The sequence below is a fragment of the Rattus norvegicus genome, chromosome 4 (genome assembly GCF_036323735.1).
Source record: "Rattus norvegicus strain BN/NHsdMcwi chromosome 4, GRCr8, whole genome shotgun sequence".
In the NCBI taxonomy this organism is placed as follows: Eukaryota; Metazoa; Chordata; class Mammalia; order Rodentia; family Muridae; genus Rattus; species Rattus norvegicus.
In genome coordinates this window covers 33,683,122-33,706,810 of record NC_086022.1, presented here as the reverse complement: position 1 = coordinate 33,706,810, position 23,689 = coordinate 33,683,122, and the positions used below count along the sequence as shown (strand labels likewise).

General features: G+C 39.7%; 1 protein-coding gene across 1 annotated transcript in view; it reads right to left on the bottom strand.

Moving 5' to 3' along the window:
• Positions 1 to 989: 989 nt before the first annotated feature.
• Positions 990 to 23,689, bottom strand: part of Casd1 (CAS1 domain containing 1) — a 92,017-nt gene continuing 69,317 nt past the window's right edge. The window contains exons 11-18 of the mRNA NM_001402046.1: positions 14,829 to 14,948; positions 13,862 to 14,018; positions 12,521 to 12,600; positions 10,263 to 10,364; positions 8,488 to 8,628; positions 7,564 to 7,641; positions 3,242 to 3,334; positions 990 to 2,479 (exon numbers count right to left, since the gene is read on the bottom strand). Coding sequence (NP_001388975.1) covers positions 2,213 to 2,479; positions 3,242 to 3,334; positions 7,564 to 7,641; positions 8,488 to 8,628; positions 10,263 to 10,364; positions 12,521 to 12,600; positions 13,862 to 14,018; positions 14,829 to 14,948 — 1,038 coding nt within the window. The 3' untranslated portion in view covers positions 990 to 2,212. The remainder of the gene's footprint in view (positions 2,480 to 3,241; positions 3,335 to 7,563; positions 7,642 to 8,487; positions 8,629 to 10,262; positions 10,365 to 12,520; positions 12,601 to 13,861; positions 14,019 to 14,828; positions 14,949 to 23,689) is intronic.

Genomic DNA, 23,689 nt, shown 5'->3' with positions numbered 1-23,689 from the left:
AGTTTAATCTTTGTGTTCTATACTCACTAGCACACAGAGCAGCCTGATATAGAGAATCAGGTGCAGTATCGACACCATGGCGGAAATAACAATTCCTTTACCAAACACAGATGCCATTCTTCTGGTAATTGTGCAATACCCTCTTATCCAGAGGACAGGCTAAATCAAATTAGATATTGTGGATTTCAAGTGTACATGAAACACACACACACACACACACACACACACACACACACACACACACACACACACACACAGAGGCACAGACACACAATGTTTTAATTATATTATTACATATAGTTCTATCTTAAAAATTACAACTTAATAAAACATGCCATGAAGAAACAGGGCTTCTCAAGTTTTCAGCTTGAGTTCAAATAGAATAGAAAAACTTAGCCTTCTCTTGGGCATCACTACTGAAAGACAGTTGCCTTCAAAGCACAGAGAGAAACGGTCATCTTTCTCCTTCAGTTGCTCATCGGGAAGAGCCTTCTTCAGGTGATAATACTTACAAGCTAAATTAAAATGCACTCTGTTCATTGGCAAGCTACAAGTGCAAGAATAATGTGAGCACGGTGCTTGGGAGTTTTTGATTTATAACTCTACGATTCTCTGCTTACGAAGCTGCCGTCCAGGAGACAGAGCAATGAATCATTACAATTGTCTATCTGGGAAATGTCAAAAGATTAAGGAAGGGCAGACGAAGAGAAAGAGAAAAGCACATTTCTGTTGAATAAATATTTCCCAGTTAATGGGAATGTATCAGTTGCACATAAGGCTTGAGAAGTATGAAACTTTTAAAGAAAGGTACCAATAAACCACAATGCTTAAATTCCCTGGTTAGAAGACAGATTATCATCGTGAGCCCTAAGAACTCAATTACTTCTTCCCAACAAGAACTGGGTGACTTCCCTCTACATATTAAGGGTTTGAAAAGCAGAGTGAATAAAAAAAATTGATAAAAACCCAAACAAAAAAACACACATGGCTTGATACTTTGCCAATACAAAAATAAGCATCCACTGAATGTTTATTTATTGTTTAAATTACTTCTTATTGTCACATACTATGAACAGAACATATATCTTACCACACACAGAATAAAAGCAAATAAGTGCAATATTTTATACATTAAAAATCATAATCAGATCTGTACAACAGATAAATAAATGTAAACCTCTAACAGTTAGCTTATAAAAAAACTGAACAGATCATTTATTGTTAAAAATCAGCAGTTTACTCGAAATTCTACTATGGTCATACACTTCAATCAAAGGATTTGGAACTTCACTATGCTGTACAGGTTCAGATCGATAAATATTTTTTTAAAAAATGAGGACATAATAGGGAATACCAAATGGCTATAAAGAAACTTCCAAACATTGGAAATAATATACACTACTTAATCAGTGGCCAGCAAACATTAATGGACCCACAGGGTAGTTTTTTGTTTGTTATGTTTGTTTTTGTTTTTTTAAATCCTGGTATAGATTAGGAAAAAGAAATAGACTGTTTGGATTGAAAGGAAAATTTGGCCTTTTTGAAAATAAGCAACAACAACATTCACAATAACAAAACCTTGTCACAGAGCTTTAGAACAACTCTGAAGGGCAAAGTGTACAAAGAATTAGGCTTACACACCTGCGAACCACAGCTAGGAAAAAAATCACATCAGGAAACACACAGCGGATATAAATACATATGGGTTAAAGACATACGGTTCCTCATTCCACAGCATTGCACATGTGACAGAAAAGAACACTGCAAGTCACTTCGGTACTAAATTGTCTGTGAAGGAGTAGGTTCTGTGTGTACGGATGCAGACACAATGATTAGCACACAGAGGATATCAAGACACACAGTGGTGTCACTAAGCTAATTAACTTACTTACTAGGTTTACTGGTAAGTCCATCATTCCCTGCCTTCATATGCTAACTAGAATCACTATAAATGGAGACACTAATCTGGTAGAAAAGTGTTTTCCACATGCACTTCTATACGATGCAGCTTGGTTCATTGTTTGTATGCATTTCACATTGGATATACACAGTGTTGATATATACAATCACACAAGTTCAACGGACATCACAAGACTGTCCCGTTGCCAAATGTTTATATTTACACAGTCATTAATATCTTCACACAGATGATTTTCTTGTCTAGGCAGATGCAAAGTAAGCCCGAGGGGTTTGCTGTTAGGATTTCAGGAGCCTACAGTCTTGATTTATCTTGAATGGAGGATAAGACAAGTAGTCCGGCAAAGAATGCAAGTGTACACGCCAGCCTTCTGAAGAGGGCCGGGTTATCTTTAGGAATAACCACGTGCGCGAGGTCAGCAGTGATCTGCGAGATCTCATGCGCCACGCACACGAAGATGAAAGTGCTGACGGCGATGTTGAGCGTCGGGTTCCCGGGGATGAGTACCAGGATGCCCCGTGTGTCCGCCGCCAGCCATATGTGGTACTGACAGATGAACAGCTAGGACAGAAACACTTCAGTTAGGCGTGCACAGAGCACGGGTGAGCAAGTCATGACTTTTCCCAGTTTAAACACGCGATGATGCTGCGGGCTTCTCCAGCCCACTTCACTCTCACCGCGGCCCTAAAGCCTGCTGTGCTCCTGCTAACTGAGAGACTCGGAAAAGGATGGAATCCTGGTCAGAAAACTTGGAGAAACTTACCTGCCCTGTTTAAAAAAAGTAACTCAATACATCTCACATTCTAAAATGTATCTGTTATAACTGCACTATGGATCAGTCGAAAGCATTTTAGTTCCAATAATAAAGGTCAGGGTCTGCAGAATGTGCCTCAGACCCCATGGCTTAAATTGATTTTGTTGATAATTTTATCTTTTATAGCTCACACTGTGATGAATTTGACTATCTTCCCACAGTGTCCGGTCATATAAAAGTTACATTTACTACAGTAAACATTAGAAATCTCAATCCAGCAATATATAATTATGGAGATGAATAAAAAGTCAAAATCTCCCCGGTGTGAATTCATTTATATCTAGTTTAATACTTTTCTTCTTATTCAAGAGTGTGAAGAATGCTCTGACAGAGACCTACATCTAGCTATTGTTTAAAAAGTCTTTAAAAATCTTCCCAAATGCTTTATGGCTGTTCAATGTACTATTCACCTAGAATGACTTTAGTCTAAAACAGTGTGTCGGACTTGCACATTTGCATAATCACACATAGATGAATGCATACACTCAGCAAAATATTAGAGTACCAACCTCTAGTGAAATTTTTCCGAACCAAGCAAAAAATGAACTGTAAATAGAGCGGGCATATCCAGGGGTGTTCCTTATCAGGATGAAGGCTACGATCTACAAGGGAAACCCAAACAAGTAAACGTGAACAACACATTTATTTAAAAGGATTTGAGTGATGCTTTAACATTTATATTCTGCAATTTGATAATTTTTAATTGATAAATACTGGTAGGGCATTTTGATTAGAGTGGATCTAAGCTGGGATTCTCGACACATGATCTGTACAATGAAGAGTGGTGTGGTTACTAAGAGAATTGCTTTATTTTATGCATAACGAGGAACATGCTATTCACCGCCAACACCAGACTCTGTGAAGTTAACATACTCTGGCTTCACTCATGCAGTGTCTGCCCGGTGGCCACTCTTTCTCTTTGTATAGTTCAGATGCCTTGTTTAGGTTTGCATATGAAGGGTCCCTAAAATGGAGTCACACTGGTCAGTTTATGGCTGGCCAGATGGTCTATTGCTTGATGGGGCCTAGGAAGAGATAAGGATCAAAGGGGACACGCCTTCTCCTGGCCCTTCCTCTCCAGCTCTGCCTCTCCGCCTCATGGGGCGAGCAGCTTTGACAGGCCACATTCAGTCAGGGCGCTCTGCCTCACAACCCAGATGCACAGACCTACAAACTTCCATGAAACCCAGGAGATCCTGAGTTAAAGTCAGCCTTTTCTCCGTGAAGTTGCTTCTCCTGAGTATTTTGTCACAGTGACAGAAATCCAATGAACGCAATCCTTCCTCCACTGACAGGGATGTGTGTTTGGGAAACAGCAGGGCCATGAATATGGTCAGGTTGCTGCTGCAAAGCCTGAGAGATGACTTCATCCTACACAGCATTCATATGCAGTAGTTTTCTGTCTGGATTTTTACTCCAACATAATCTCCAGTTTGGGGGCTTCTGACTTGTTACCCATCTCCTGTATCTTTTTGCACAAGGTAGAACAGCCTTCCTTACATTTTTAAAATTCTAATTCACAGTTTCATATCCAACAACCAGTTTATTAAGCAAAGTGCTATCCTCAGAATTCATTTTCTTTTCAAAGGAGCAAAATATTAAAAAAGAGATTGTATTTTTCATCATTATCTTTTCAAAACTTTCTCCTATCAAAGGGTTTGAATACCATTTAAACATAAGAAAAGAACTTCTATTGAGAGATGTTTACCCCATGCCTCACTCACAAGATGTAGGCATTCTCTGGAAAGCAGAGGTAAGGAGGTGAAAGGAGGCATGTGGCTAATCTGACTGGAAGGAACTCTCAGACACAATTCAACTGAGGGATACTTGTAGCAATGGCATCAGAGACCTATCACCCTGGCCTATCTGTGCCAGTTTTGGAATTTGAGGAAAGGGAGTTAACTTGGTTTGATTTCTCATCGACACAAATAGGGATGGGGAATGAAAACTTCTGTAGGTATTAATTGAGGCACACAGTGAAGATCTATAAAGAAACTTTTAGCATAGTTAACAGAATTAGCATTACACTGTTAGAGGCAAAGATCAAGAAGGGGAGACCCATGTCTGTTTATTGTGCTATTATAATTAGCAATTCTAAAATACTAGAAAGATGGATATATATGCATGCAATCCACTAGGCTGAGCAACAGGCAATCTGGAAGAGTACATAACAAGCCACTGCCCTCCTTTCTATCTGGTATTTAATAAGTAAGGGAAAGTGAAAAGTCAAAGAAATAATAACCACAGAGAGCACACTGGGAGGTCATTATATGCTTCAAATGAACATAATGCTATTTAAAATTGGGTTAGTATTTTAACTTCCTGGGTAGTATAACAATCATTTTCTATACATTCTTTATGGTTAATAGCAGTTCTATAGCTAGTCACCGTTAGAAATTCTTATCAAGTCTGAAAGGGAAAAACCACAAAGTTCAGATTCAACATCTGACACTGGTGAGGGGTATGCTCAATGGTGATATGACACTGGTGAGGGGTACGCTCAATGGTGATATGACACTGGTGAGGGGTACGCTCAATGGTGATATGCTTGCTGAGCACCTGCCAGACCTTGGGTTTGATTTCTTGCTACAACAACACACACTCACACACACACACACACAGAGACACACACACACAGAGACACACACACAGACACACACACACAGACACACACACACACATACACAAACACTCTCTCTCTCTCTCTCTCTCTCTCTCTCTAATAATGAGAGGGGGTAGGAAGAGTTAGGCTGGGAAATATTTTCAGATCCTAAAGGATTTGCCTCAGATATGTATATACTTTCATGACATCTATATATCTGTCTTTTGCTTTTTCGGTTTCTTAGGAGACAGACAGATAGACAGACAGACACCCTCTGCTCACGTGTAAGAATAAGCATGCAGTCAGGTTGGAAGGATGTGTCTATAACATTTCAAGTTCTTTGATGCTGTTAGCATTCACAAGATGGAACAAACAGTCTTAAAAAGAAGCAAACAGCCAATAAAACTAATGTTTCCTTGTCCATTCTTTTACCCTACAAGGAAGAAGCTATGGTCTTCTCACCAAGGTAACTTCAGATATACGGGCATGTGGAGGTGGCTAAGTGGGAAAGAGTTGGTATTATTCTGCTTGCAGCCATTCTCTCTGTCTGCTCTTCTTAAATTGTTCTGTCTGCTATATTGTGAGCGCTAATGTTCCCTCACCCTGTGAGTCACCGCCATGACATTTTGTAAGTCGTACAAAGAGCTATTGGTAAGTAGAGCTGTTGTCTGCAGAAGTAATAGAAATGGCATTCAGAGACATCACTGAACATTTCATTACTAATCGTGTCTAGAGGATGCCTCGCCTGTGCGCGCTGCAGTCCACAGAGCTGAGAATAAACCAAACAGTCCCTGCACTGAAGAACACTCAGGGCCTGGGAGACACTCCAAAACCTCTCATGACCGTCCGGGCTGGATACTCATCCTTTAGATTTTAAGGCCCAATTTCCTTCCAAACCCCTGCTCTTTCATCAGTAAAGGTTAGGAAAAACACCCATGATTTCAAAGCAATCATACCTACTGTTCGCACACTTATGATCATACCCTATAATGACTGCAACTGTCCTTCTGATTTGTAGGTCCAATCTGAGTCCTCAGTACACTCTGACCCCTTTCGAGAAACTATCCCACACATCTTTATATCTCAGCTCTCTGAATTCCAGTTCCAGTGTCCTGTGTAAAGTTCCTTAAATGTGTCATGTTCCCTTGCCCGAGAGGGTCTTTCCAACTGTTTCTTCATTTTCTCTCTTCTCAGGAAAATGATCCATGATCCCTGACCCCACCTCCTTTGTCTTCCAACTAGGCCACATATATATTCTTATAAGGTATGATATACTTCTATTCATAATTATGTGATTAATATAATAACTTATTACAGAGACAGTCAGCTCTGTAAGGATAGAAACTGCTGGATCTGGTCATTGCCAGAACATCTAACATGCAGAATAATCAAAAGATTATTAAATGATTACAAAACACTGAGACAGATGAATCAATGTATACTGGTCCACATCTTCACTAAATCATAAGTTTTGTGAGAACAGGTGTCATATCTTGTTTGATACTTTTATTATTAACACGGAACTTAGCACAATAGGTAATGAAGTTAAACAAATTCAAGCAAATATGAAAAAGGCAAAACGAGAAGAGACTGTTGAAATGCTTTGTGTCTGATGTAATTGTTTGCAAATGTGCGTGTATGTGCCTGTGCGTAGGACAGATGGGTTGCTCTACTGCCCTTAGTTTTGTTTTCCTGCGGTATGTCTCTCACTGAGGTTGGAGCTCACCAATTCAGCTAGGCAGACTGGCCAGCAAGCTCTAGGGACCCTCTGGGATTTAGGTGCTACTGCTGTGCCTGGCACTGGGGATGGAATTCCAATCCTTGCACAATAAACGTCTCACCAAGTGAGTCATCACCCAGTCCTGGAGTTAACCTGCTCTAAGTTACAAATGCTTAAATGCATACTTTTCAAACATGAGCTCTAAGAACCCTTTGAGGGTGGTCTTAATATCTCTGTTACTGTAGAGAAAGACAAGGCTTGGAGATTAGGTAACTTCCCTACATTTTCTAGGGTTTGAACTCTTACCTCTTTACTTCTGAATACTATATTCTTACAAAAAATGTTTAAGTGAAAAGTTGTCTAAATCAAGATAATGCTTTGGAGCTGTGTGTGGTGGTAAATGCCATGATTTTATTGCCTGGAAGACTGAGGCAAGAGGCTCATAAGCTGGAGGCCAGCCTGGGCTGCACAGTATGAAGAAGTATAGAGAAAAGTCAAGAAAGAATTACCTGGACCACAGACACAGAAGGGTGGAGTTCGTTGCACTCTGCTTTGTTTTTGCAACTGCTAGCCCAGATGGAATAGGTCTAAAATAAGAATGCACAGTCAGATCCCAAACAGCTGACCCTTAAACAGACATGGCCTAGAATGGTTTAGTGGTTCTCTTCTTTACAACATGGCAGCTCACTCTGCTATAAAAAGTACTGTTAAAAGCTCTCCCCAGCAAAGGGGAATGCTAGAGGGGTAAGATGGGAGTGGGTGGGTGGGGGAGCACCTTCTTAGAGGCAAAGGGGAGGGAGTGGGAAGGGGGCTTGTGGAGGGGAGACTGGGAAGAGGGACAAGTGAAATGTAAATAAATACAACTTCTTTTAAAAAGCTCTCTGGAGGTTCATTCACTTGTTTTAGTAGCATCAACTGCCTAAGCAGGGAAAGCATGGGGGGAGGGAGAGAAAGAGAGAGGGGGGTAGATATTTGGGCATTTCTGGTAATCTGGTCATCATCATAGACTGCTGGCTTTTCACATTAATGAGCACATGGAGCTGGGTGGTGGCAGTGGTGGCTCTGGGAGGCAGAGGCAGGCAGATCTGTAGTCTACAGAGGGGTTCCAGGACAGCCAGGGCTACACAGAGAAACCCTCCCTCCAATTCCCCAACAGGTAAATAGATCGATCAACTGATCGATAGACAGATAGTACATGGTATAATTTTTTCCCAAATTGATTTTAACTTTTAAAATTCTTATTTACTATACTCTCAGCTAGTATTCATAGGTAACTTATATATACATTCTATTTAGAACTTACATTAATTAGAAAAAATAACTGTAAAAAGTTTAATGTGTTCATTTAAACTACAATTAACCTTTATTTAAAGGTTAATTTTCTCTATCAGTTAAAACTTTAGAAAATTAGAAACTTATATTTTGAAACTTACCAAGAAAGACACTACTGAAACAAACAATAGAAAGTTGGAGATTTTGTTTGAAAAAAGAGGTTCACCCTTTCCTTCAGAAAGTATCTGCCGTCTCTGCAAAGCCAGATAAATGAAGGCAAACAGAGCCCCATGGAGGACGACCTGAGGAATACACAGAAATTGGTTTTGAAGAGCTACTTCTCAAATCCTAGAACCACCCTAGGATATGTAAAACTGTATTTATAAAAGCACGTGGCTAGAGGCTTAAGATTTCCGGGCGCTGTGAAGAGCAAACGTCTAATAGAGCCAGCACATGCTGGAGAGGGCCAGCCAGGAGAGCAAGCATCCAGCAGGGTCAGAGGCTCCTATCCAAGGCCTCTGCGTCGCACGCAAGGGAAGGAAGGCACTGATACCTTCAGGCACTGGAGACTGAACCGAGGGCTTTATACTGAGAAGCACAAACCCCTGTGCTGAGCTACATCTCCAACCTCAACAATACCAAACTCTTTCAAACATTCTCTAAAACATTAAAACATACTTTATACAATCAAACCAAACAACAGTCCCAAAACTTACATTTAGGAAAGTATGAATATCAAACAACATGGGGGGGGGGAAGAAAGCACACAGCTCTTTCTTTAAAAACCAAAATTATATAAATAACCATAATATGATTTATCACTGCAATGGACTGGACTTCTGTGCCACCCCTCCCCCAAAGACCCTCTCCTATGCTGAAAATGAATTCCCATGTGGAATTTGGAGTTTTGAAGTGGGTATGTGGGAACTGGTCAGGTCATGAGGGTGTAATCTTTATGAGCAGGGTTAGTGCCCTATAAAAGAGACCCCAGAGACCATTTCCAGTGAGAACATGGCCGCCCATGATCCAGGAAGCAGGCCCTCACCAAACACTAAATCTGCCATCACCGCAAACTTGGATTTCCCAGTCTCTGGAACTGTAAGAAATATGCTTTGTTGTTTGGGAGCCAGTCAGGTGATCCTGCTCTGTTTCAGTTTCCCAAACAGACCAAGATAAGCACATCCTAGCAGCTTATCTGCTAAGGCCCTTTGAGGCTTTAGCAGAGACATTTTCTTTGTATGTGGCTTGGAGATGCAATAAACTATCCTGGGAAGTAAACAGGAGTTAGAAAGCAGGGATAACACAGAATAGCTATCAAGGCATATTGAAAGATGGTGAAGGATAGAAAGAAAAGAGCAGAAGGGTAAAGTAATTAGCACTGACTGAGTGCTCTGCTAGGTTTACGTTTTGTTAGTCAAAAGTATCTGAACTATTTCAAGTTAAGTGTGTGGAGTCACTCACCATGTTGTGGCTGCTGCTGCTTTGCATGCCTATCACCAAATCTACACTGTGTGGAGCTTAATAAGCCCATTATAATAGTGGTTTTAGGGTTGAGAGCAGACCGAAAACACTTGGTTGCTCAGGGGTTTGCTTTTCTTTAAGACACACTTCTCAACATCAACATCTTGTGAAACTCAGGACATATCATGAAAATCAATGAATAGTGTTCTGAATGGTAGAGCACATATATGTGAACCACCAAAAAATTACAACTGTCAGTCAGAGGCCCCTTTACAGACAACACTTAAATTATTTCCCTGCTGAGAGAGATGCATACTTATTTTCTGCTGTCATGAGAAAAGGCTCATGGGTAGTCTGTTTTAACAAACTCTCAACAAGTTTCTTTGTATGAAACTAAGCAGAAATAGACAGGAGTGCAGATAATTTTCTAACACTATAATTTAAGGCATGAAGATATCACAAAGTAAATACATACGTAACGGTCTAACCTCCATCTGAACCACCATTCATACACACTCCCTTCCAGTTCAAAACATTTGGAAAGTGGCCAAAGAGAAAAGATCTTCTCAAACGCACCCTAAAAAAAAAAAAAAGAATCCAGCCAGTTAGGTCAGTGCTCGCTTTGCAGGCCATTATCATCTATACATTGTTAAGCTAGGATTAAACAAAGACTATTCACTTTCTTAACTTCTGTTCAATTCTTTTGAAAACTTGGTTTCATTTCAAAAAGAGTAAATTTATTTTAGCTGTGGCCAAAAAATTTAATATTTTTCAAAAACAAAAAAACCTAGTAATTAGAAAATCATTCTATTAAGTAGTTTAATCAAATATCGAAAAATTCTTATATTTAATGGTTAGAAACACAAAAATACAAAACACCTCAGCTGATTAAGGTAAAAATTTAATTTATTTTCCTCTAAATGTCTTTAATTATCTATAATTATTACAGTTGAAAGAGCCCCCTGAATTAGTCACTCCAATCAGCCATCCCCAAATGCTATTACTAGCCACAGTTTCAAGTTCTACTCTGTCCAGTTAGTGAATGGCACCCTCTTATTAATGTGACAGCAAGAGAATGTGAGAACGAAGGGGTAGAAGTCTGGGGGACATTCCTGCACATTAATGAAGCCTTTCAAAGAGAACGAGTCCTTAGTATGGACTAAAGAATGGCAGCAAATTCTACTAAGGAATGCCCCATTGCTCGACCTACTGCAACAGCATAAAAAAGGATTACTAAGAAATGATTACTGCAAAACAAAGAGAGATATGAAGATAATACTTCAGACACTACTGAGTCCTTGTGTCAGAAGAAATTCATTACTTTAAGAAAATACAACTATTTACATTTCTCCACAATGTCAACTGCACATAAAAGAACTATATCAAGATTTACTCCACAGAAAATGTAGATTCATTCTTAAGAATTGCAAAATAAAGCCCCCTGGATTATACGTGTATAAATAGTGTTCAAATATAGATATAAGCAAGCATATATATATAAAACATAACAGGTCTGGATCTATTGAATATAAGCATATAATCTTAGCAACTATATATGAAGAATATCTAGATATAAATGCATTTGTAATTTAAAATTTTATTTCTAATTGAAATATTTTATTATATTACCGATAAGAAAGTTATTGAGCACTGACTTTAGTGTGCTGTACAGTGAGCAGAACGAAGAGTGAGTGCTCTGAACTAGGTACTTTATTTTCCTTGTCTGGGGTCCACAATGACCCAGAGCTAGGGAAGTTTTCTCATTCTCAATATTTAATGATGGGTCAACTTCCCTTTTTCCATTCAAATGTACCCACAGAAAGCTGGGTATTCATTGTTACCTATTTCTTTATACATTTGCCTTGTTTTATTTTATTATTTGATGTATCTCTCATGGAAAAGAAAACTGGATGCCATGAAGAAACAAAAATGTTTTATTATATACTTCTAAATATGAAAATAAGTACAAAAGCCTAAAAATGCCTCCCCGAAAGGTTCTGAAGAATTAGCTCATACCCCTATCCACACATAACAAAACGTAAATGGACATTTACACTTGAGGCAGCTTTATGCAAAATGGAGCATTGTAAGCCAACTGCAGCTTATGTCAGAGCTATAGTTATTCAAATTAAAATATTTTGTTATGAGTATCGTGATACCCAAATAGTATGTCTGCCTGATGGATTTAACCAGCAGATAACAGACCGCCATTCTGCTAAGTGTACAGAAAATCTCAACCATCAAAATAAAGGATATAAGGTCAGAAGTACAAAACTGACCCAAGTCCTGTAAACTAAGTACAGACGAAGTTCTCAAACCCTATGCACAATAAGTGCATTTGACTCTCTCAGTTTTACTCTGTGCACTTAAAGAAAAGCCAAGAAACAGTTTGATGCAATGCACAGTGCACGAACTACACTGCAAATTCTGTCCAGAGACTTCCGATCCTCACTTAGAGCATGTCTCCTAAGAGGCATTCAATAAATGTTTGATTCATCAAAGGTCAAGTCAAATGGATCTTGAACAATTGCCAGAGGAAGAGCTTACAATTATTCCTGTAACAAAAATTGTGGGAAGAAAGTAGACTGGGTCTCAAACAAGTACACTGAGCACTCATGCCAGTGACACTTAGGTCATTAAAAATGAGGCTAACGAAAGACTCTAGCTCTCCTCACATACTTAGTAGACAAACTTCAAGACATTGTAAACATAAACTGAGAAGACCATACACACCTGAGAATATGCCAAGAAACATATGCACAGCAGCAGAAAGGCTAGTTTCAACAGTAAGCCGAGATACCAGAAACCATTTCCTAAAAGAGAAAATATGCAACATACAAAGCAATCTAAATATTAGTGAACACACTGTGGACACTGTTTAATGTTTTTGTATTGTGAATGTTTCTCAAAAGAAGCCTTGAATCTGCTCTCTGTAAACGTGTTTAGGGCATAAGTCAAAGGTAAGGCAAAGAGACCAGTGGTGGACCACTGTGCGGGAAGCGGCTGACAGGGTTGACTGACAGCCCTCACCCCTGCACATTACGGGAGATGCACACTTCCGGTGCCTCTAGGATGCAATTACACCCATGTACTATCGAGTGTTTCAACTGAGTATACAACTATATGTTCAATGCAATGTTCAAACTCAGGCTAAATACTAGCATATGTAACACTGCCACTGCTTAAACATAAAGTTCCAGGAGGTGTACACTCCCTAGTCGACTAGATTTAACCACAAGGTACATTAACATATGCATACTTCAACATACATGTTCCAAGTTTATGCATTTTCCTTAATGTACTGTTTCTATAGACAAACTGTATTCTAAATCTATAGACTGTCCAGAGATACTAACAAGTTTTAAAACTTTTCTGAAACTTATTTAACATTTTAATGAAACTTAAAAAGAAAAATTTATTAGCAAGATTAAAGTTGAAAGTCAAATACAGCTTTAATATTAGAACCAATTCTCTATTTTTTTAAAAATGAAACCTAGAAAATTTCATTTGAATGACATGATCATGGGGAAACTACATTAAGATAAGCAGCTGTGGCCTGACTTGAACATGATCGGTAAGATCAGGATAAGGTTGGAAATGTCAACCTTACAGGTAGGGAACTGGTTCCTTATATGTAAATACGCTGACAATAGTACCTAAAGAATTGTGCAGAGGACAAACTATAAACGCATTGAAACATGAAGGCTTTGAGAGTACATGTCTACTCAGACTCTCCACATAGATAAGAAACCACACAAACAGAGCACAATGTGGGAAGAGCCTCTCACCCACATGGCTTCTGCCTGCTTATACCTTCACTACTCTGCTGTATGTAGGGCAGCCTGACAAGTGCCTTCCTAGTAGAGGAAAACACACACTCTAAATGTAAACCAGTGTTCTGTAGTGTCCGTCTGTAGTAAGCTATCTGGCTGTATTAGTTTAGAAACAGTTGTAAAGCAAAAATCCTAAAACCACACACACTACATCTTTTAGTGAAACATAGCTTTAAACTAACAGGAAATCTAGTCCAGTGATAACATATATTTATTGACATCAGTAAGTCAGTCTATTTACCATTCGCCTTTTTCTGGGTTACTTGTGGCCACAGTGCTAAAGTGATATATATGACCATGAACCACACGGTGACCAAGGGGACAAAGTAATAGAATTGATATGGTCGATCCATTACGATACATAACACCACAACCAGGAAATTGAGACGAAATAAGACCTATGAAAATGGAGAAGAAAATGGTTTTCATTCACAATACACATGGAAAGCAAAGACAAATTTACCTAAATACAGTAATATACTTATGAGTCAAATAATGACTTTACAAATGTATTTTACCAATCCCCAAAGTTTCGTTGGCCCCACAATCACTAAAGAGGCTGATATAAAACATTTTTGCATTTCCTAATGAAATTGCAGTAAAGAACCACCCGAGCTGTCCTGTGCCTACAGGTGCCATTTTTTTAAAGAGAGGGAGGAAGAAATCACACACCGCCCGCCCTCCTAGGCTTATGCTTTACAGGCAGAGACTCAGTTCCTCAAGGAAAGCTGGATGTTGATTTGCCCATTAATATCATTCAAGTTTTCAAAAATCTTTGTGATTTCCTTACAGTTGTTTGGATACAGTTTGAATTTATCAATAGAATATAGAGTGTGAGCTGGCTTCTCTCAGTCCTGTCTGCTGACTTTGTCGCTCTGGATAGAGCTTTTAGCCCCTCTGAGCCTCTCTTCCCACCTATGATTGAGGCTACCTCAGGGTTGCAATAGAGGGAAAGTAGTGTTTAGAAACTGCTTAGCAAGAGGCAGAAATCAGTACGTATTAATTGATTCTTCCAGCCCTGGCACTATTACACATGCATCTAGGTTCCATTTTCCTCCCACCACTAAAAATGTCTTTCAAATTACTAAACACTTAACACAAAAACTTGAAGATGATATTTCATAAATCCTAATGACCCACGACCTCAAAGTGAGAGAAAGTCATATTTATACTTTCTTAACAGACAGAATAACTGCCTGCATTCTTACCTGACATACTCTATGAATTCCGAAATCTCCTTTGATCCAAAAGTAAGAGAAATGCCCATACCCTGTCTGAAACAGATAAGCAGCCACCAGAACGCGAATGTGCATGTACACAGGCAGAAACTGTTGGCAGAAATAAGCAGGGACAGTGTGTGACGACGTGACTACAAAAACCCATTAGACATTTGGAGGCATAACTTACTGCGTGCTCTCTCTCTCCATGCCCTTCCTCGGGAAAGCATCTCATTTGGAACTCTGTCACCCTCATGGCTCTCTGCATCATGCCTAGGCTTAGCCATGCCCACTACAGTGTTCTAGAGACCTCCTCTTCACAACTGAAACACCATACATTTTCACCTACCAGGAAGGCAGTGCCCTCCTTTCCACATACTCTGTCACCCCATCTTTAGAGTGTGGCTATGTCTCAATATAACTAATTAATGCCTTTAAAAGCTTTGCAACCCCTGAACTTCACTGGCTTCTGTTTTACAGCTACCTGGTCGCCTCTGCAACTGTCCAGCCTTAACGGTGCTTAGAGTTATAAAATAAGATAATGGGAATGTCCCAAATGATTCTTTGTAGGATAAAATAACTTATGTGCATACATACCTTAATTAGATGTTAAGGCCTAGATTATATACATTTTGGAATGCATCTCTTTTCTTTACAAAGGACATTTTACTCGAGAAGGAAAAACAAACCCCAGCAAGAACCTTTGAACCTACAACACATACACATGTATGCCTAGCCTCTACTCTATCCAATCTGATAGACTCTGACTCTGAAGATGGGCAGTCCCATGCTTCCTTGTCATCTATCTTCTGTGTGATGTCAATGCATGCCCTGGATCTCCTTCTAAATGCAGTTGTGTTCCTGGAATCCTATCTGCAAGCCAGGAGGTGGTGGTGTCTGTAATCTTAGCGTTTGTGAGGCTGAGATTGGAGGGCCAGGAGCTTCCATAATGAGAGACTATTTAAAATACCCAGGGCTAGGGCTAGCTCAGTGGTACAGTGCTTGCCCAGCATGCTCGGGGCTTCGGGCTCCACCATAGGCACGCAAAATCTCCAAATCCTATTTTCAGATAAAATCTTAGTCTTTATTTCTCCCAAGTCACAATAGTGGAAATGATCTGCATATCAGTTTTTATTAATTGCATTTCATCATTAGTATTTTTCTTCTCAATGTCTTACGTTGTCATTAAATGAAAAATTCTAAAATGCATTAGAATCACAGACCATAGAGAAGAAAAGAGGAAATTGAGTGTTGAAAAAATCCTTAGAAGTTAGCAGACACAAACTCATCTTTGTCTACTCCATTCTTGAATGGCAGCTCTGGCATAAATCTGAGTTGTTTTTTGCTGCTGTTGATTTTGGAGACAAGATTTCTCTGTAGTGCCCTGGCTATCCTGAGAGATCTGCCTGCCTCTGCAGACAGGTTTGCACTATGTGGTCCAGGCTGATCTCAAATTTATAATCAATCTGTTTGTCTCAATTTCTTGGTTATGGAATTACAGGTGGAGACAATCACACACAGGAGTAAGCGTGCGCACATGTACACACACACACACACACACACACACACACACACACACACACTTAAAAAGAACATGCGCATTTGAGTGCAGATGCCCATGGAGATCATGACAATAAACTGGATCTCCTTGAGCTAGAGTTACAGATAGTTGTGAGTGACCTGATATAGATGCTAGGACTGGACTTGGGTCCTCCAGAAAAGCAGCACTCACTCATAACCACTGAGCCATCTCTCTAGACCATAAATGCTTTTTTTTTTTCTTTTTTCTTTTTTTCGGAGCTGGGGACCGAACCCAGGGCCTTGCGCTTGCTAGGCAAGCGCTCTACCACTGAGCTAAATCCCCGGCCCCTCATAAATGCTTTTTAACAGCAGAAAACTATACTGTTAAGACAGTCCACTCCATCATAAGATGGTCACTAACGGCTATAAAGCCCCCCTGTAGTGTAAAGTTGCAGTACAACTATTTATAAAGGCTGCGACCTCTGCATTTCACAGCAGCTTGTCCAGTAGAAGTAAAGAGTAAATTCTCTAGTAAATTTTAAACATGGCTTCTAGAACCTTTATAGACAAAAAGAAACAGATGAATCCAATTTTAATAAACATATTCTATTTACTTAACTAAAATATTTTAAAACTATCATTTAAACATGTTAATGTAAAGGCCTTATATAACATCTCTCATAACTTTTGACTCTACTATATATCAAACCAATAGAAAAGCTGCAAAAACAATACAATGAACACAAATAGACTTGTAGTCAAGTGTACTCCTAAATATTTTACCATGGATCTTGTTAGAAAGACAGCTCCTTACATAGCCACATTATCATTATGATGGCCAAAAAACATAATATCAATAGAATAGTTTCTGCTATATAATCCATATTTAAATTTCTCTGGACATTTCTGTCTGCTGAACATAGTGGTTCATGTCTGTAGTTTCAAAAGCAGAGGAAGGAGGATAATGAATCTAGGGCCAGCCTATGCTATACAGAGAGCTCTAGACCCACCAAGTCTACCCATCCAGACACTGTTTCAAAGAAACAAGGACTGAGAAGTAACTTAGCATAGGATACTGGCCTAGAGTGCGTGAGTCTGTGATTCTAATCCCTGACCCTGCAAACAATGAATCACACATTGCATTTGACTGTTATAACACTTTAGTATCTTTTAATACATAGTTCCCTTTTATCTTTCATGTATCTGACTTCTGACAAAATTTTAGAGTTGAAATTATTTGAAAGTTCAACTTCATTAAAGAGCTAGGCCAACTTTCTAAACCCTCACGGTCTTTCATGAAAATCTCAAAAAGGAAGGAAACCGCAAAATGAAGCACAAAACCTTTGTGTACTGCAGATGCCGGGCTTGCCGCTCTTAGCATTTTAAGCGCATTTGACATAAACTTTATTTAAGTCAATATAATAGTTCTTTTAAAAAAGAATGCTTGACCCGCGGATCCCGGCCCGCAGCAGCTCTCTGCTCCCAGACCCGGTGAGAGAGAAACCCAACCGCCTGGTCAGGTGGGCACTCCTGAGGCTGCAGAGCGGAAGAGACCACCAACACTGCTCACCCCTGCCCACATCCCTGGCCCAAGAGGAAACTGTATAAGGCCTCTGGGCTCCCGTGGGGGAGGGCCCAGGAGCGGCAGGACCCCGCCGGACCCTGAAGGAAACAGACCGGATAAACAGTTCTCTGCACCCAAATCCCGTGGGAGGGAGAGCTAAACCTTCAGAGAGGCGGACAAGCCTGGGAAACCAGAAGAGACTGCTCCCTGCACACACATCTCGGACGCCAGAGGAAAAAGCCAAAGACCATCTGGAACCCTGGTGCACTGAAGCTCCCGGAAGGGGCGGCACAGGTCTTCCTGGTTGCTGCCGCTGCAGAGAGCCCGTGGGCAGCACCCCACGAGCGAACTTGAGCCTCGGGACCACAGGTAAGACCAACTTTTCTGCTGCAAGAAAGCTGCCTGGTGAACTCAAGACACAGGCCCACAGGAACAGCTGAAGACCTGTAGAGAGGAAAAACCACACGCCCGAAAGCAGAACACTCTGTCCCCATAACTGACTGAAAGAGAGGAAAACAGGTATACAGCACTCCTGACACACAGGCTTATAGGACAGTCTAGCCACTGTCAGAAACAGCAGAACAAAGTAACACTAGAGATAATCTGATGGCGAGAGGCAAGCGCAGGAACCCAAGCAACAGAAACCAAGACTACATGCCATCATCGGAGCCCAATTCTCCCACCAAAACAAACATGGAATATCCAAACACACCAGAAAAGCAAGATCTAGTTTCAAAATCATATTTGATCATGATGCTGGAGGACTTCAAGAAAGACATGAACACACTTAGGGAAGCACAGGAAAACATTAATAAACAAGTAAAAGCCTACAGAGAGGAATCGCAAAAATCCCTGAAAGAATTCCAGGAAAACACAATCAAACAGTTGAAGGAATTAAAAATGGAAATAGAAGCAATCAAGAAAGAACACATGGAAACAACCCTGGATATAGAAAACCAAAAGAAGAGACAAGGAGCTGTAGATACAAGCTTCACCAACAGAATACAAGAGATGGAAGAGAGAATCTCAGGAGCAGAAGATTCCATAGAAATCATTGACTCAACTGTCAAAGATAATGTAAAGCGGAAAAAGCTACTGGTCCAAAACATACAGGAAATCCAGGACTCAATGAGAAGATCAAACCTAAGGATAATAGGTATAGAAGAGAGTGAAGACTCCCAGCTCAAAGGACCAGTAAATATCTTCAACAAAATCATAGAAGAAAACTTCCCTAACCTAAAAAAAGAGATACCCATAGACATACAAGAAGCCTACAGAACTCCAAATAGATTGGACCAGAAAAGAAACACCTCCCGTCACATAATTGTCAAAACACCAAACGCACAAAATAAAGAAAGAATATTAAAAGCAGTAAGGGAAAAAGGTCAAGTAACATATAAAGGGAGACCTATCAGAATCACACCAGACTTCTCGCCAGAAACTATGAAGGCCAGAAGATCCTGGACTGATGTCATACAGACACTAAGAGAACACAAATGCCAGCTCAGGTTACTGTATCCAGCAAAACTCTCAATTAACATTGATGGAGAAACCAAGATATTCCATGACAAAACCAAATTTACACAATATCTTTCTACAAATCCAGCACTACAAAGGATAATAAATGGTAAAGCCCAACATAAGGAGGCAAGCTATACCCTAGAAGAAGCAAGAAACTAATCGTCTTGGCAACAAAACAAAGAGAATGAAAGCACACAAACATAACCTCACATCCAAATATGAATATAACGGGAAGCAATAATCACTATTCCTTAATATCTCTCAATATCAATGGCCTCAACTCCCCAATAAAAAGACATAGATTAACAAACTGGATACGCAACGAGGACCCTGCATTCTGCTGCCTACAGGAAACACACCTCAGAGACAAAGACAGACACTACCTCAGAGTGAAAGGCTGGAAAACAACTTTCCAAGCAAATGGTCAGAAGAAGCAAGCTGGAGTAGCCATTCTAATATCAAATAAAATCAATTTCCAACTAAAAGTCATCAAAAAAGATAAGGAAGGACACTTCATATTCATCAAAGGAAAAATCAACCAAGATGAACTCTCAATCCTAAATATCTATGCCCCAAATACAAGGGCACCTACATACGTAAAAGAAACCTTACTAAAGCTCAAAACACACATTGCACCTCACACAATAATAGTGGGAGATTTCAACACCCCACTCTCATCAATGGACAGATCATGGAAACAGAAATTAAACAGTGATGTAGACAGACTAAGAGAAGTCATGAGCCAAATGGACTTAACGGATATTTATAGAACATTCTATCCTAAAGCAAAAGGATATACCTTCTTCTCAGCTCCTCATGGTACTTTCTCCAAAATTGACCATATAATTGGTCAAAAAACGGGCCTCAACAGGTACAGAAAGATAGAAATAATCCCATGCGTGCTATCGGACCACCACGGCCTAAAACTGGTCTTCAATAACAATAAGGGAAGAATGCCCACATATACGTGGAAATTGAACAATGCTCTACTCAATGATAACCTGGTCAAGGAAGAAATAAAGAAAGAAATTAAAAACTTTTTAGAATTTAATGAAAATGAAGATACAACATACTCAAACTTATGGGACACAATGAAAGCTGTGCTAAGAGGAAAACTCATAGCGCTGAGTGCCTGCAGAAAGAAACAGGAAAGAGCATATGTCAGCAGCTTGACAGCACACCTAAAAGCTCTAGAACAAAAAGAAGCAAATACACCCAGGAGGAGTAGAAGGCAGGAAATAATCAAACTCAGAGCTGAAATCAACCAAGTAGAAACAAAAAGGACCATAGAAAGAATCAACAGAACCAAAAGTTGGTTCTTTGAGAAAATCAACAAGATAGATAAACCCTTAGCCAGACTAACGAGAGGACACAGAGAGTGTGTCCAAATTAACAAAATCAGAAATGAAAAGGGAGACATAACTACAGATTCGGAGGAAATTCAAAAAATCATCAGATCTTACTATAAAAACCTATATTCAACAAAATTTGAAAATCTTCAGGAAATGGACAATTTCCTAGACAGATACCAGGTATCGAAGTTAAATCAGGAACAGATAAACCAGTTAAACAACCCCATAACTCCTAAGGAAATAGAAGCAGTCATTAAAGGTCTCCCAACCAAAAAGAGCCCAGGTCCAGACGGGTTTAGTGCAGAATTCTATCAAACCTTCATAGAAGACCTCATACCAATATTATCCAAACTATTCCACAAAATTGAAACAGATGGAGCCCTACCGAATTCCTTCTACGAAGCCACAATTACTCTTATACCTAAACCACACAAAGACACAACAAAGAAAGAGAACTTCAGACCAATTTCCCTTATGAATATCGACGCAAAAATACTCAATAAAATTCTGGCAAACCGAATTCAAGAGCACATCAAAACAATCATCCATCATGATCAAGTAGGCTTCATCCCAGGCATGCAGGGATGGTTTAATATACGGAAAACCATCAACGTGATCCATTATATAAACAAACTGAAAGAACAGAACCACATGATCATTTCATTAGATGCTGAGAAAGCATTTGACAAAATTCAACACCCCTTCATGATAAAAGTCCTGGAAAGAATAGGAATTCAAGGCCCATACCTAAACATAGTAAAAGCCATATACAGCAAACCAGTTGCTAACATTAAACTAAATGGAGAGAAACTTGAAGCAATCCCACTAAAATCAGGGACTAGACAAGGCTGCCCACTCTCTCCCTACTTATTCAATATAGTTCTTGAAGTTCTAGCCAGAGCAATCAGACAACAAAAGGAGATCAAAGGGATACAGATCGGAAAAGAAGAAGTCAAAATATCACTATTTGCAGATGACATGATAGTATATTTAAGTGATCCCAAAAGTTCCACCAGAGAACTACTAAAGCTGATAAACAACTTCAGCAAAGTGGCTGGGTATAAAATTAACTCAAATAAATCAGTTGCCTTCCTCTATACAAAAGAGAAACAAGCCGAGAAAGAAATTAGGGAAACGACACCCTTCATAATAGACCCAAATAATATAAAGTACCTCGGTGTGACTTTAACCAAGCAAGTAAAAGATCTGTACAATAAGAACTTCAAGCCTCTGAAGAAAGAAATTGAAGAAGACCTCAGAAGATGGAAAGATCTCCCATGCTCATGGATTGGCAGGATTAATATAGTAAAAATGGCCATTTTACCAAAAGCAATCTACAGATTCAATGCAATCCCCATCAAAATACCAATCCAATTCTTCAAAGAGTTAGACAGAACAATTTGCAAATTCATCTGGAATAACAAAAAACCCAGGATAGCTAAAGCTATCCTCAACAATAAAAGGACTTCAGGGGGAATCACTATCCCTGAACTCAAGCAGTATTACAGAGCAATAGTGATAAAAACTGCATGGTATTGGTACAGAGACAGACAGATAGACCAATGGAATAGAATTGAAGACCCAGAAATGAACCCACACACCTATGGTCACTTGATTTTTGACAAAGGAGCCAAAACCATCAAATGGAAAAAAGATAGCATTTTCAGCAAATGGTGCTGGTTCAACTGGAGGGCAACATGTAGAAGAATGCAGATCGATCCATGCTTATCACCCTGTACAAAGCTTAAGTCCAAGTGGATCAAGGACCTCCACATCAAACCAGACACACTCAAACTAATAGAAGAAAAACTAGGGAAGCATCTGGAACACATGGGCACTGGAAAAAATTTCCTGAACAAAACACCAATGGCTTATGCTCTAAGATCAAGAATCGACAAATGGGATCTCATAAAACTGCAAAGCTTCTGTAAGGCAAAGGACACTGTGGTTAGGACAAAACGGCAACCAACAGATTGGGAAAAGATCTTTACCAATCCTACAACAGATAGAGGCCTTATATCCAAAATATACAAAGAACTCAAGAAGTTAGACCGCAGGGAAACAAATAACCCTATTAAAAAATGGGGTTCAGAGCTAAACAAAGAATTCACAGCTGAGGAATGCCGAATGGCTGAGAAACACCTAAAGAAATGTTCAACATCTTTAGTCATAAGGGAAATGCAAATGAAAACAACCCTGAGATTTCACCTCACACCAGTGCGATTGGCTAAGATCAAAAACTCAGGTGACAGCAGATGCTGGCGAGGATGTGGAGAAAGAGGAACACTCCTCCATTGTTGGTGGGATTGCAGACTGGTAAAACCATTCTGGAAATCAGTCTGGAGGTTCCTCAGAAAATTGGACATTGAACTGCCTGAGGATCCAGCTATACCTCTCTTGGGCATATACCCAAAAGATGCCTCAACATATAAAGGAGACACGTGCTCCACTATGTTCATCGCAGCCTTATTTATAATAGCCAGAAAATGGAAAGAACCCAGATGCCCTTCAACAGAGGAATGGATACAGAAAATGTGGTACATCTACACAATGGAATATTACTCAGCTATCAAAAACAACGACTTTATGAAATTCGTAGGCAAATGGTTGGAACTGGAAAATATCATCCTGAGTGAGCTAACCCAATCACAGAAAGACATACATGGTATGCACTCATTGATAAGTGGCTATTAGCCCAAATGCTTGAATTACCCTAGATCCCTAGAACAAACGAAACTCAAGACGGATGATCAAAATGTGAATGCTTCACTCCTTCTTTAAATGAGGAAAAAGAATACCCTTGGCAGGGAAGGGAGAGGCAAAGATTAAAACAGAGACTGAATGAACACCCATTCAGAGCCTGCCCCACATGTGGCCCATACATATACAGCCAC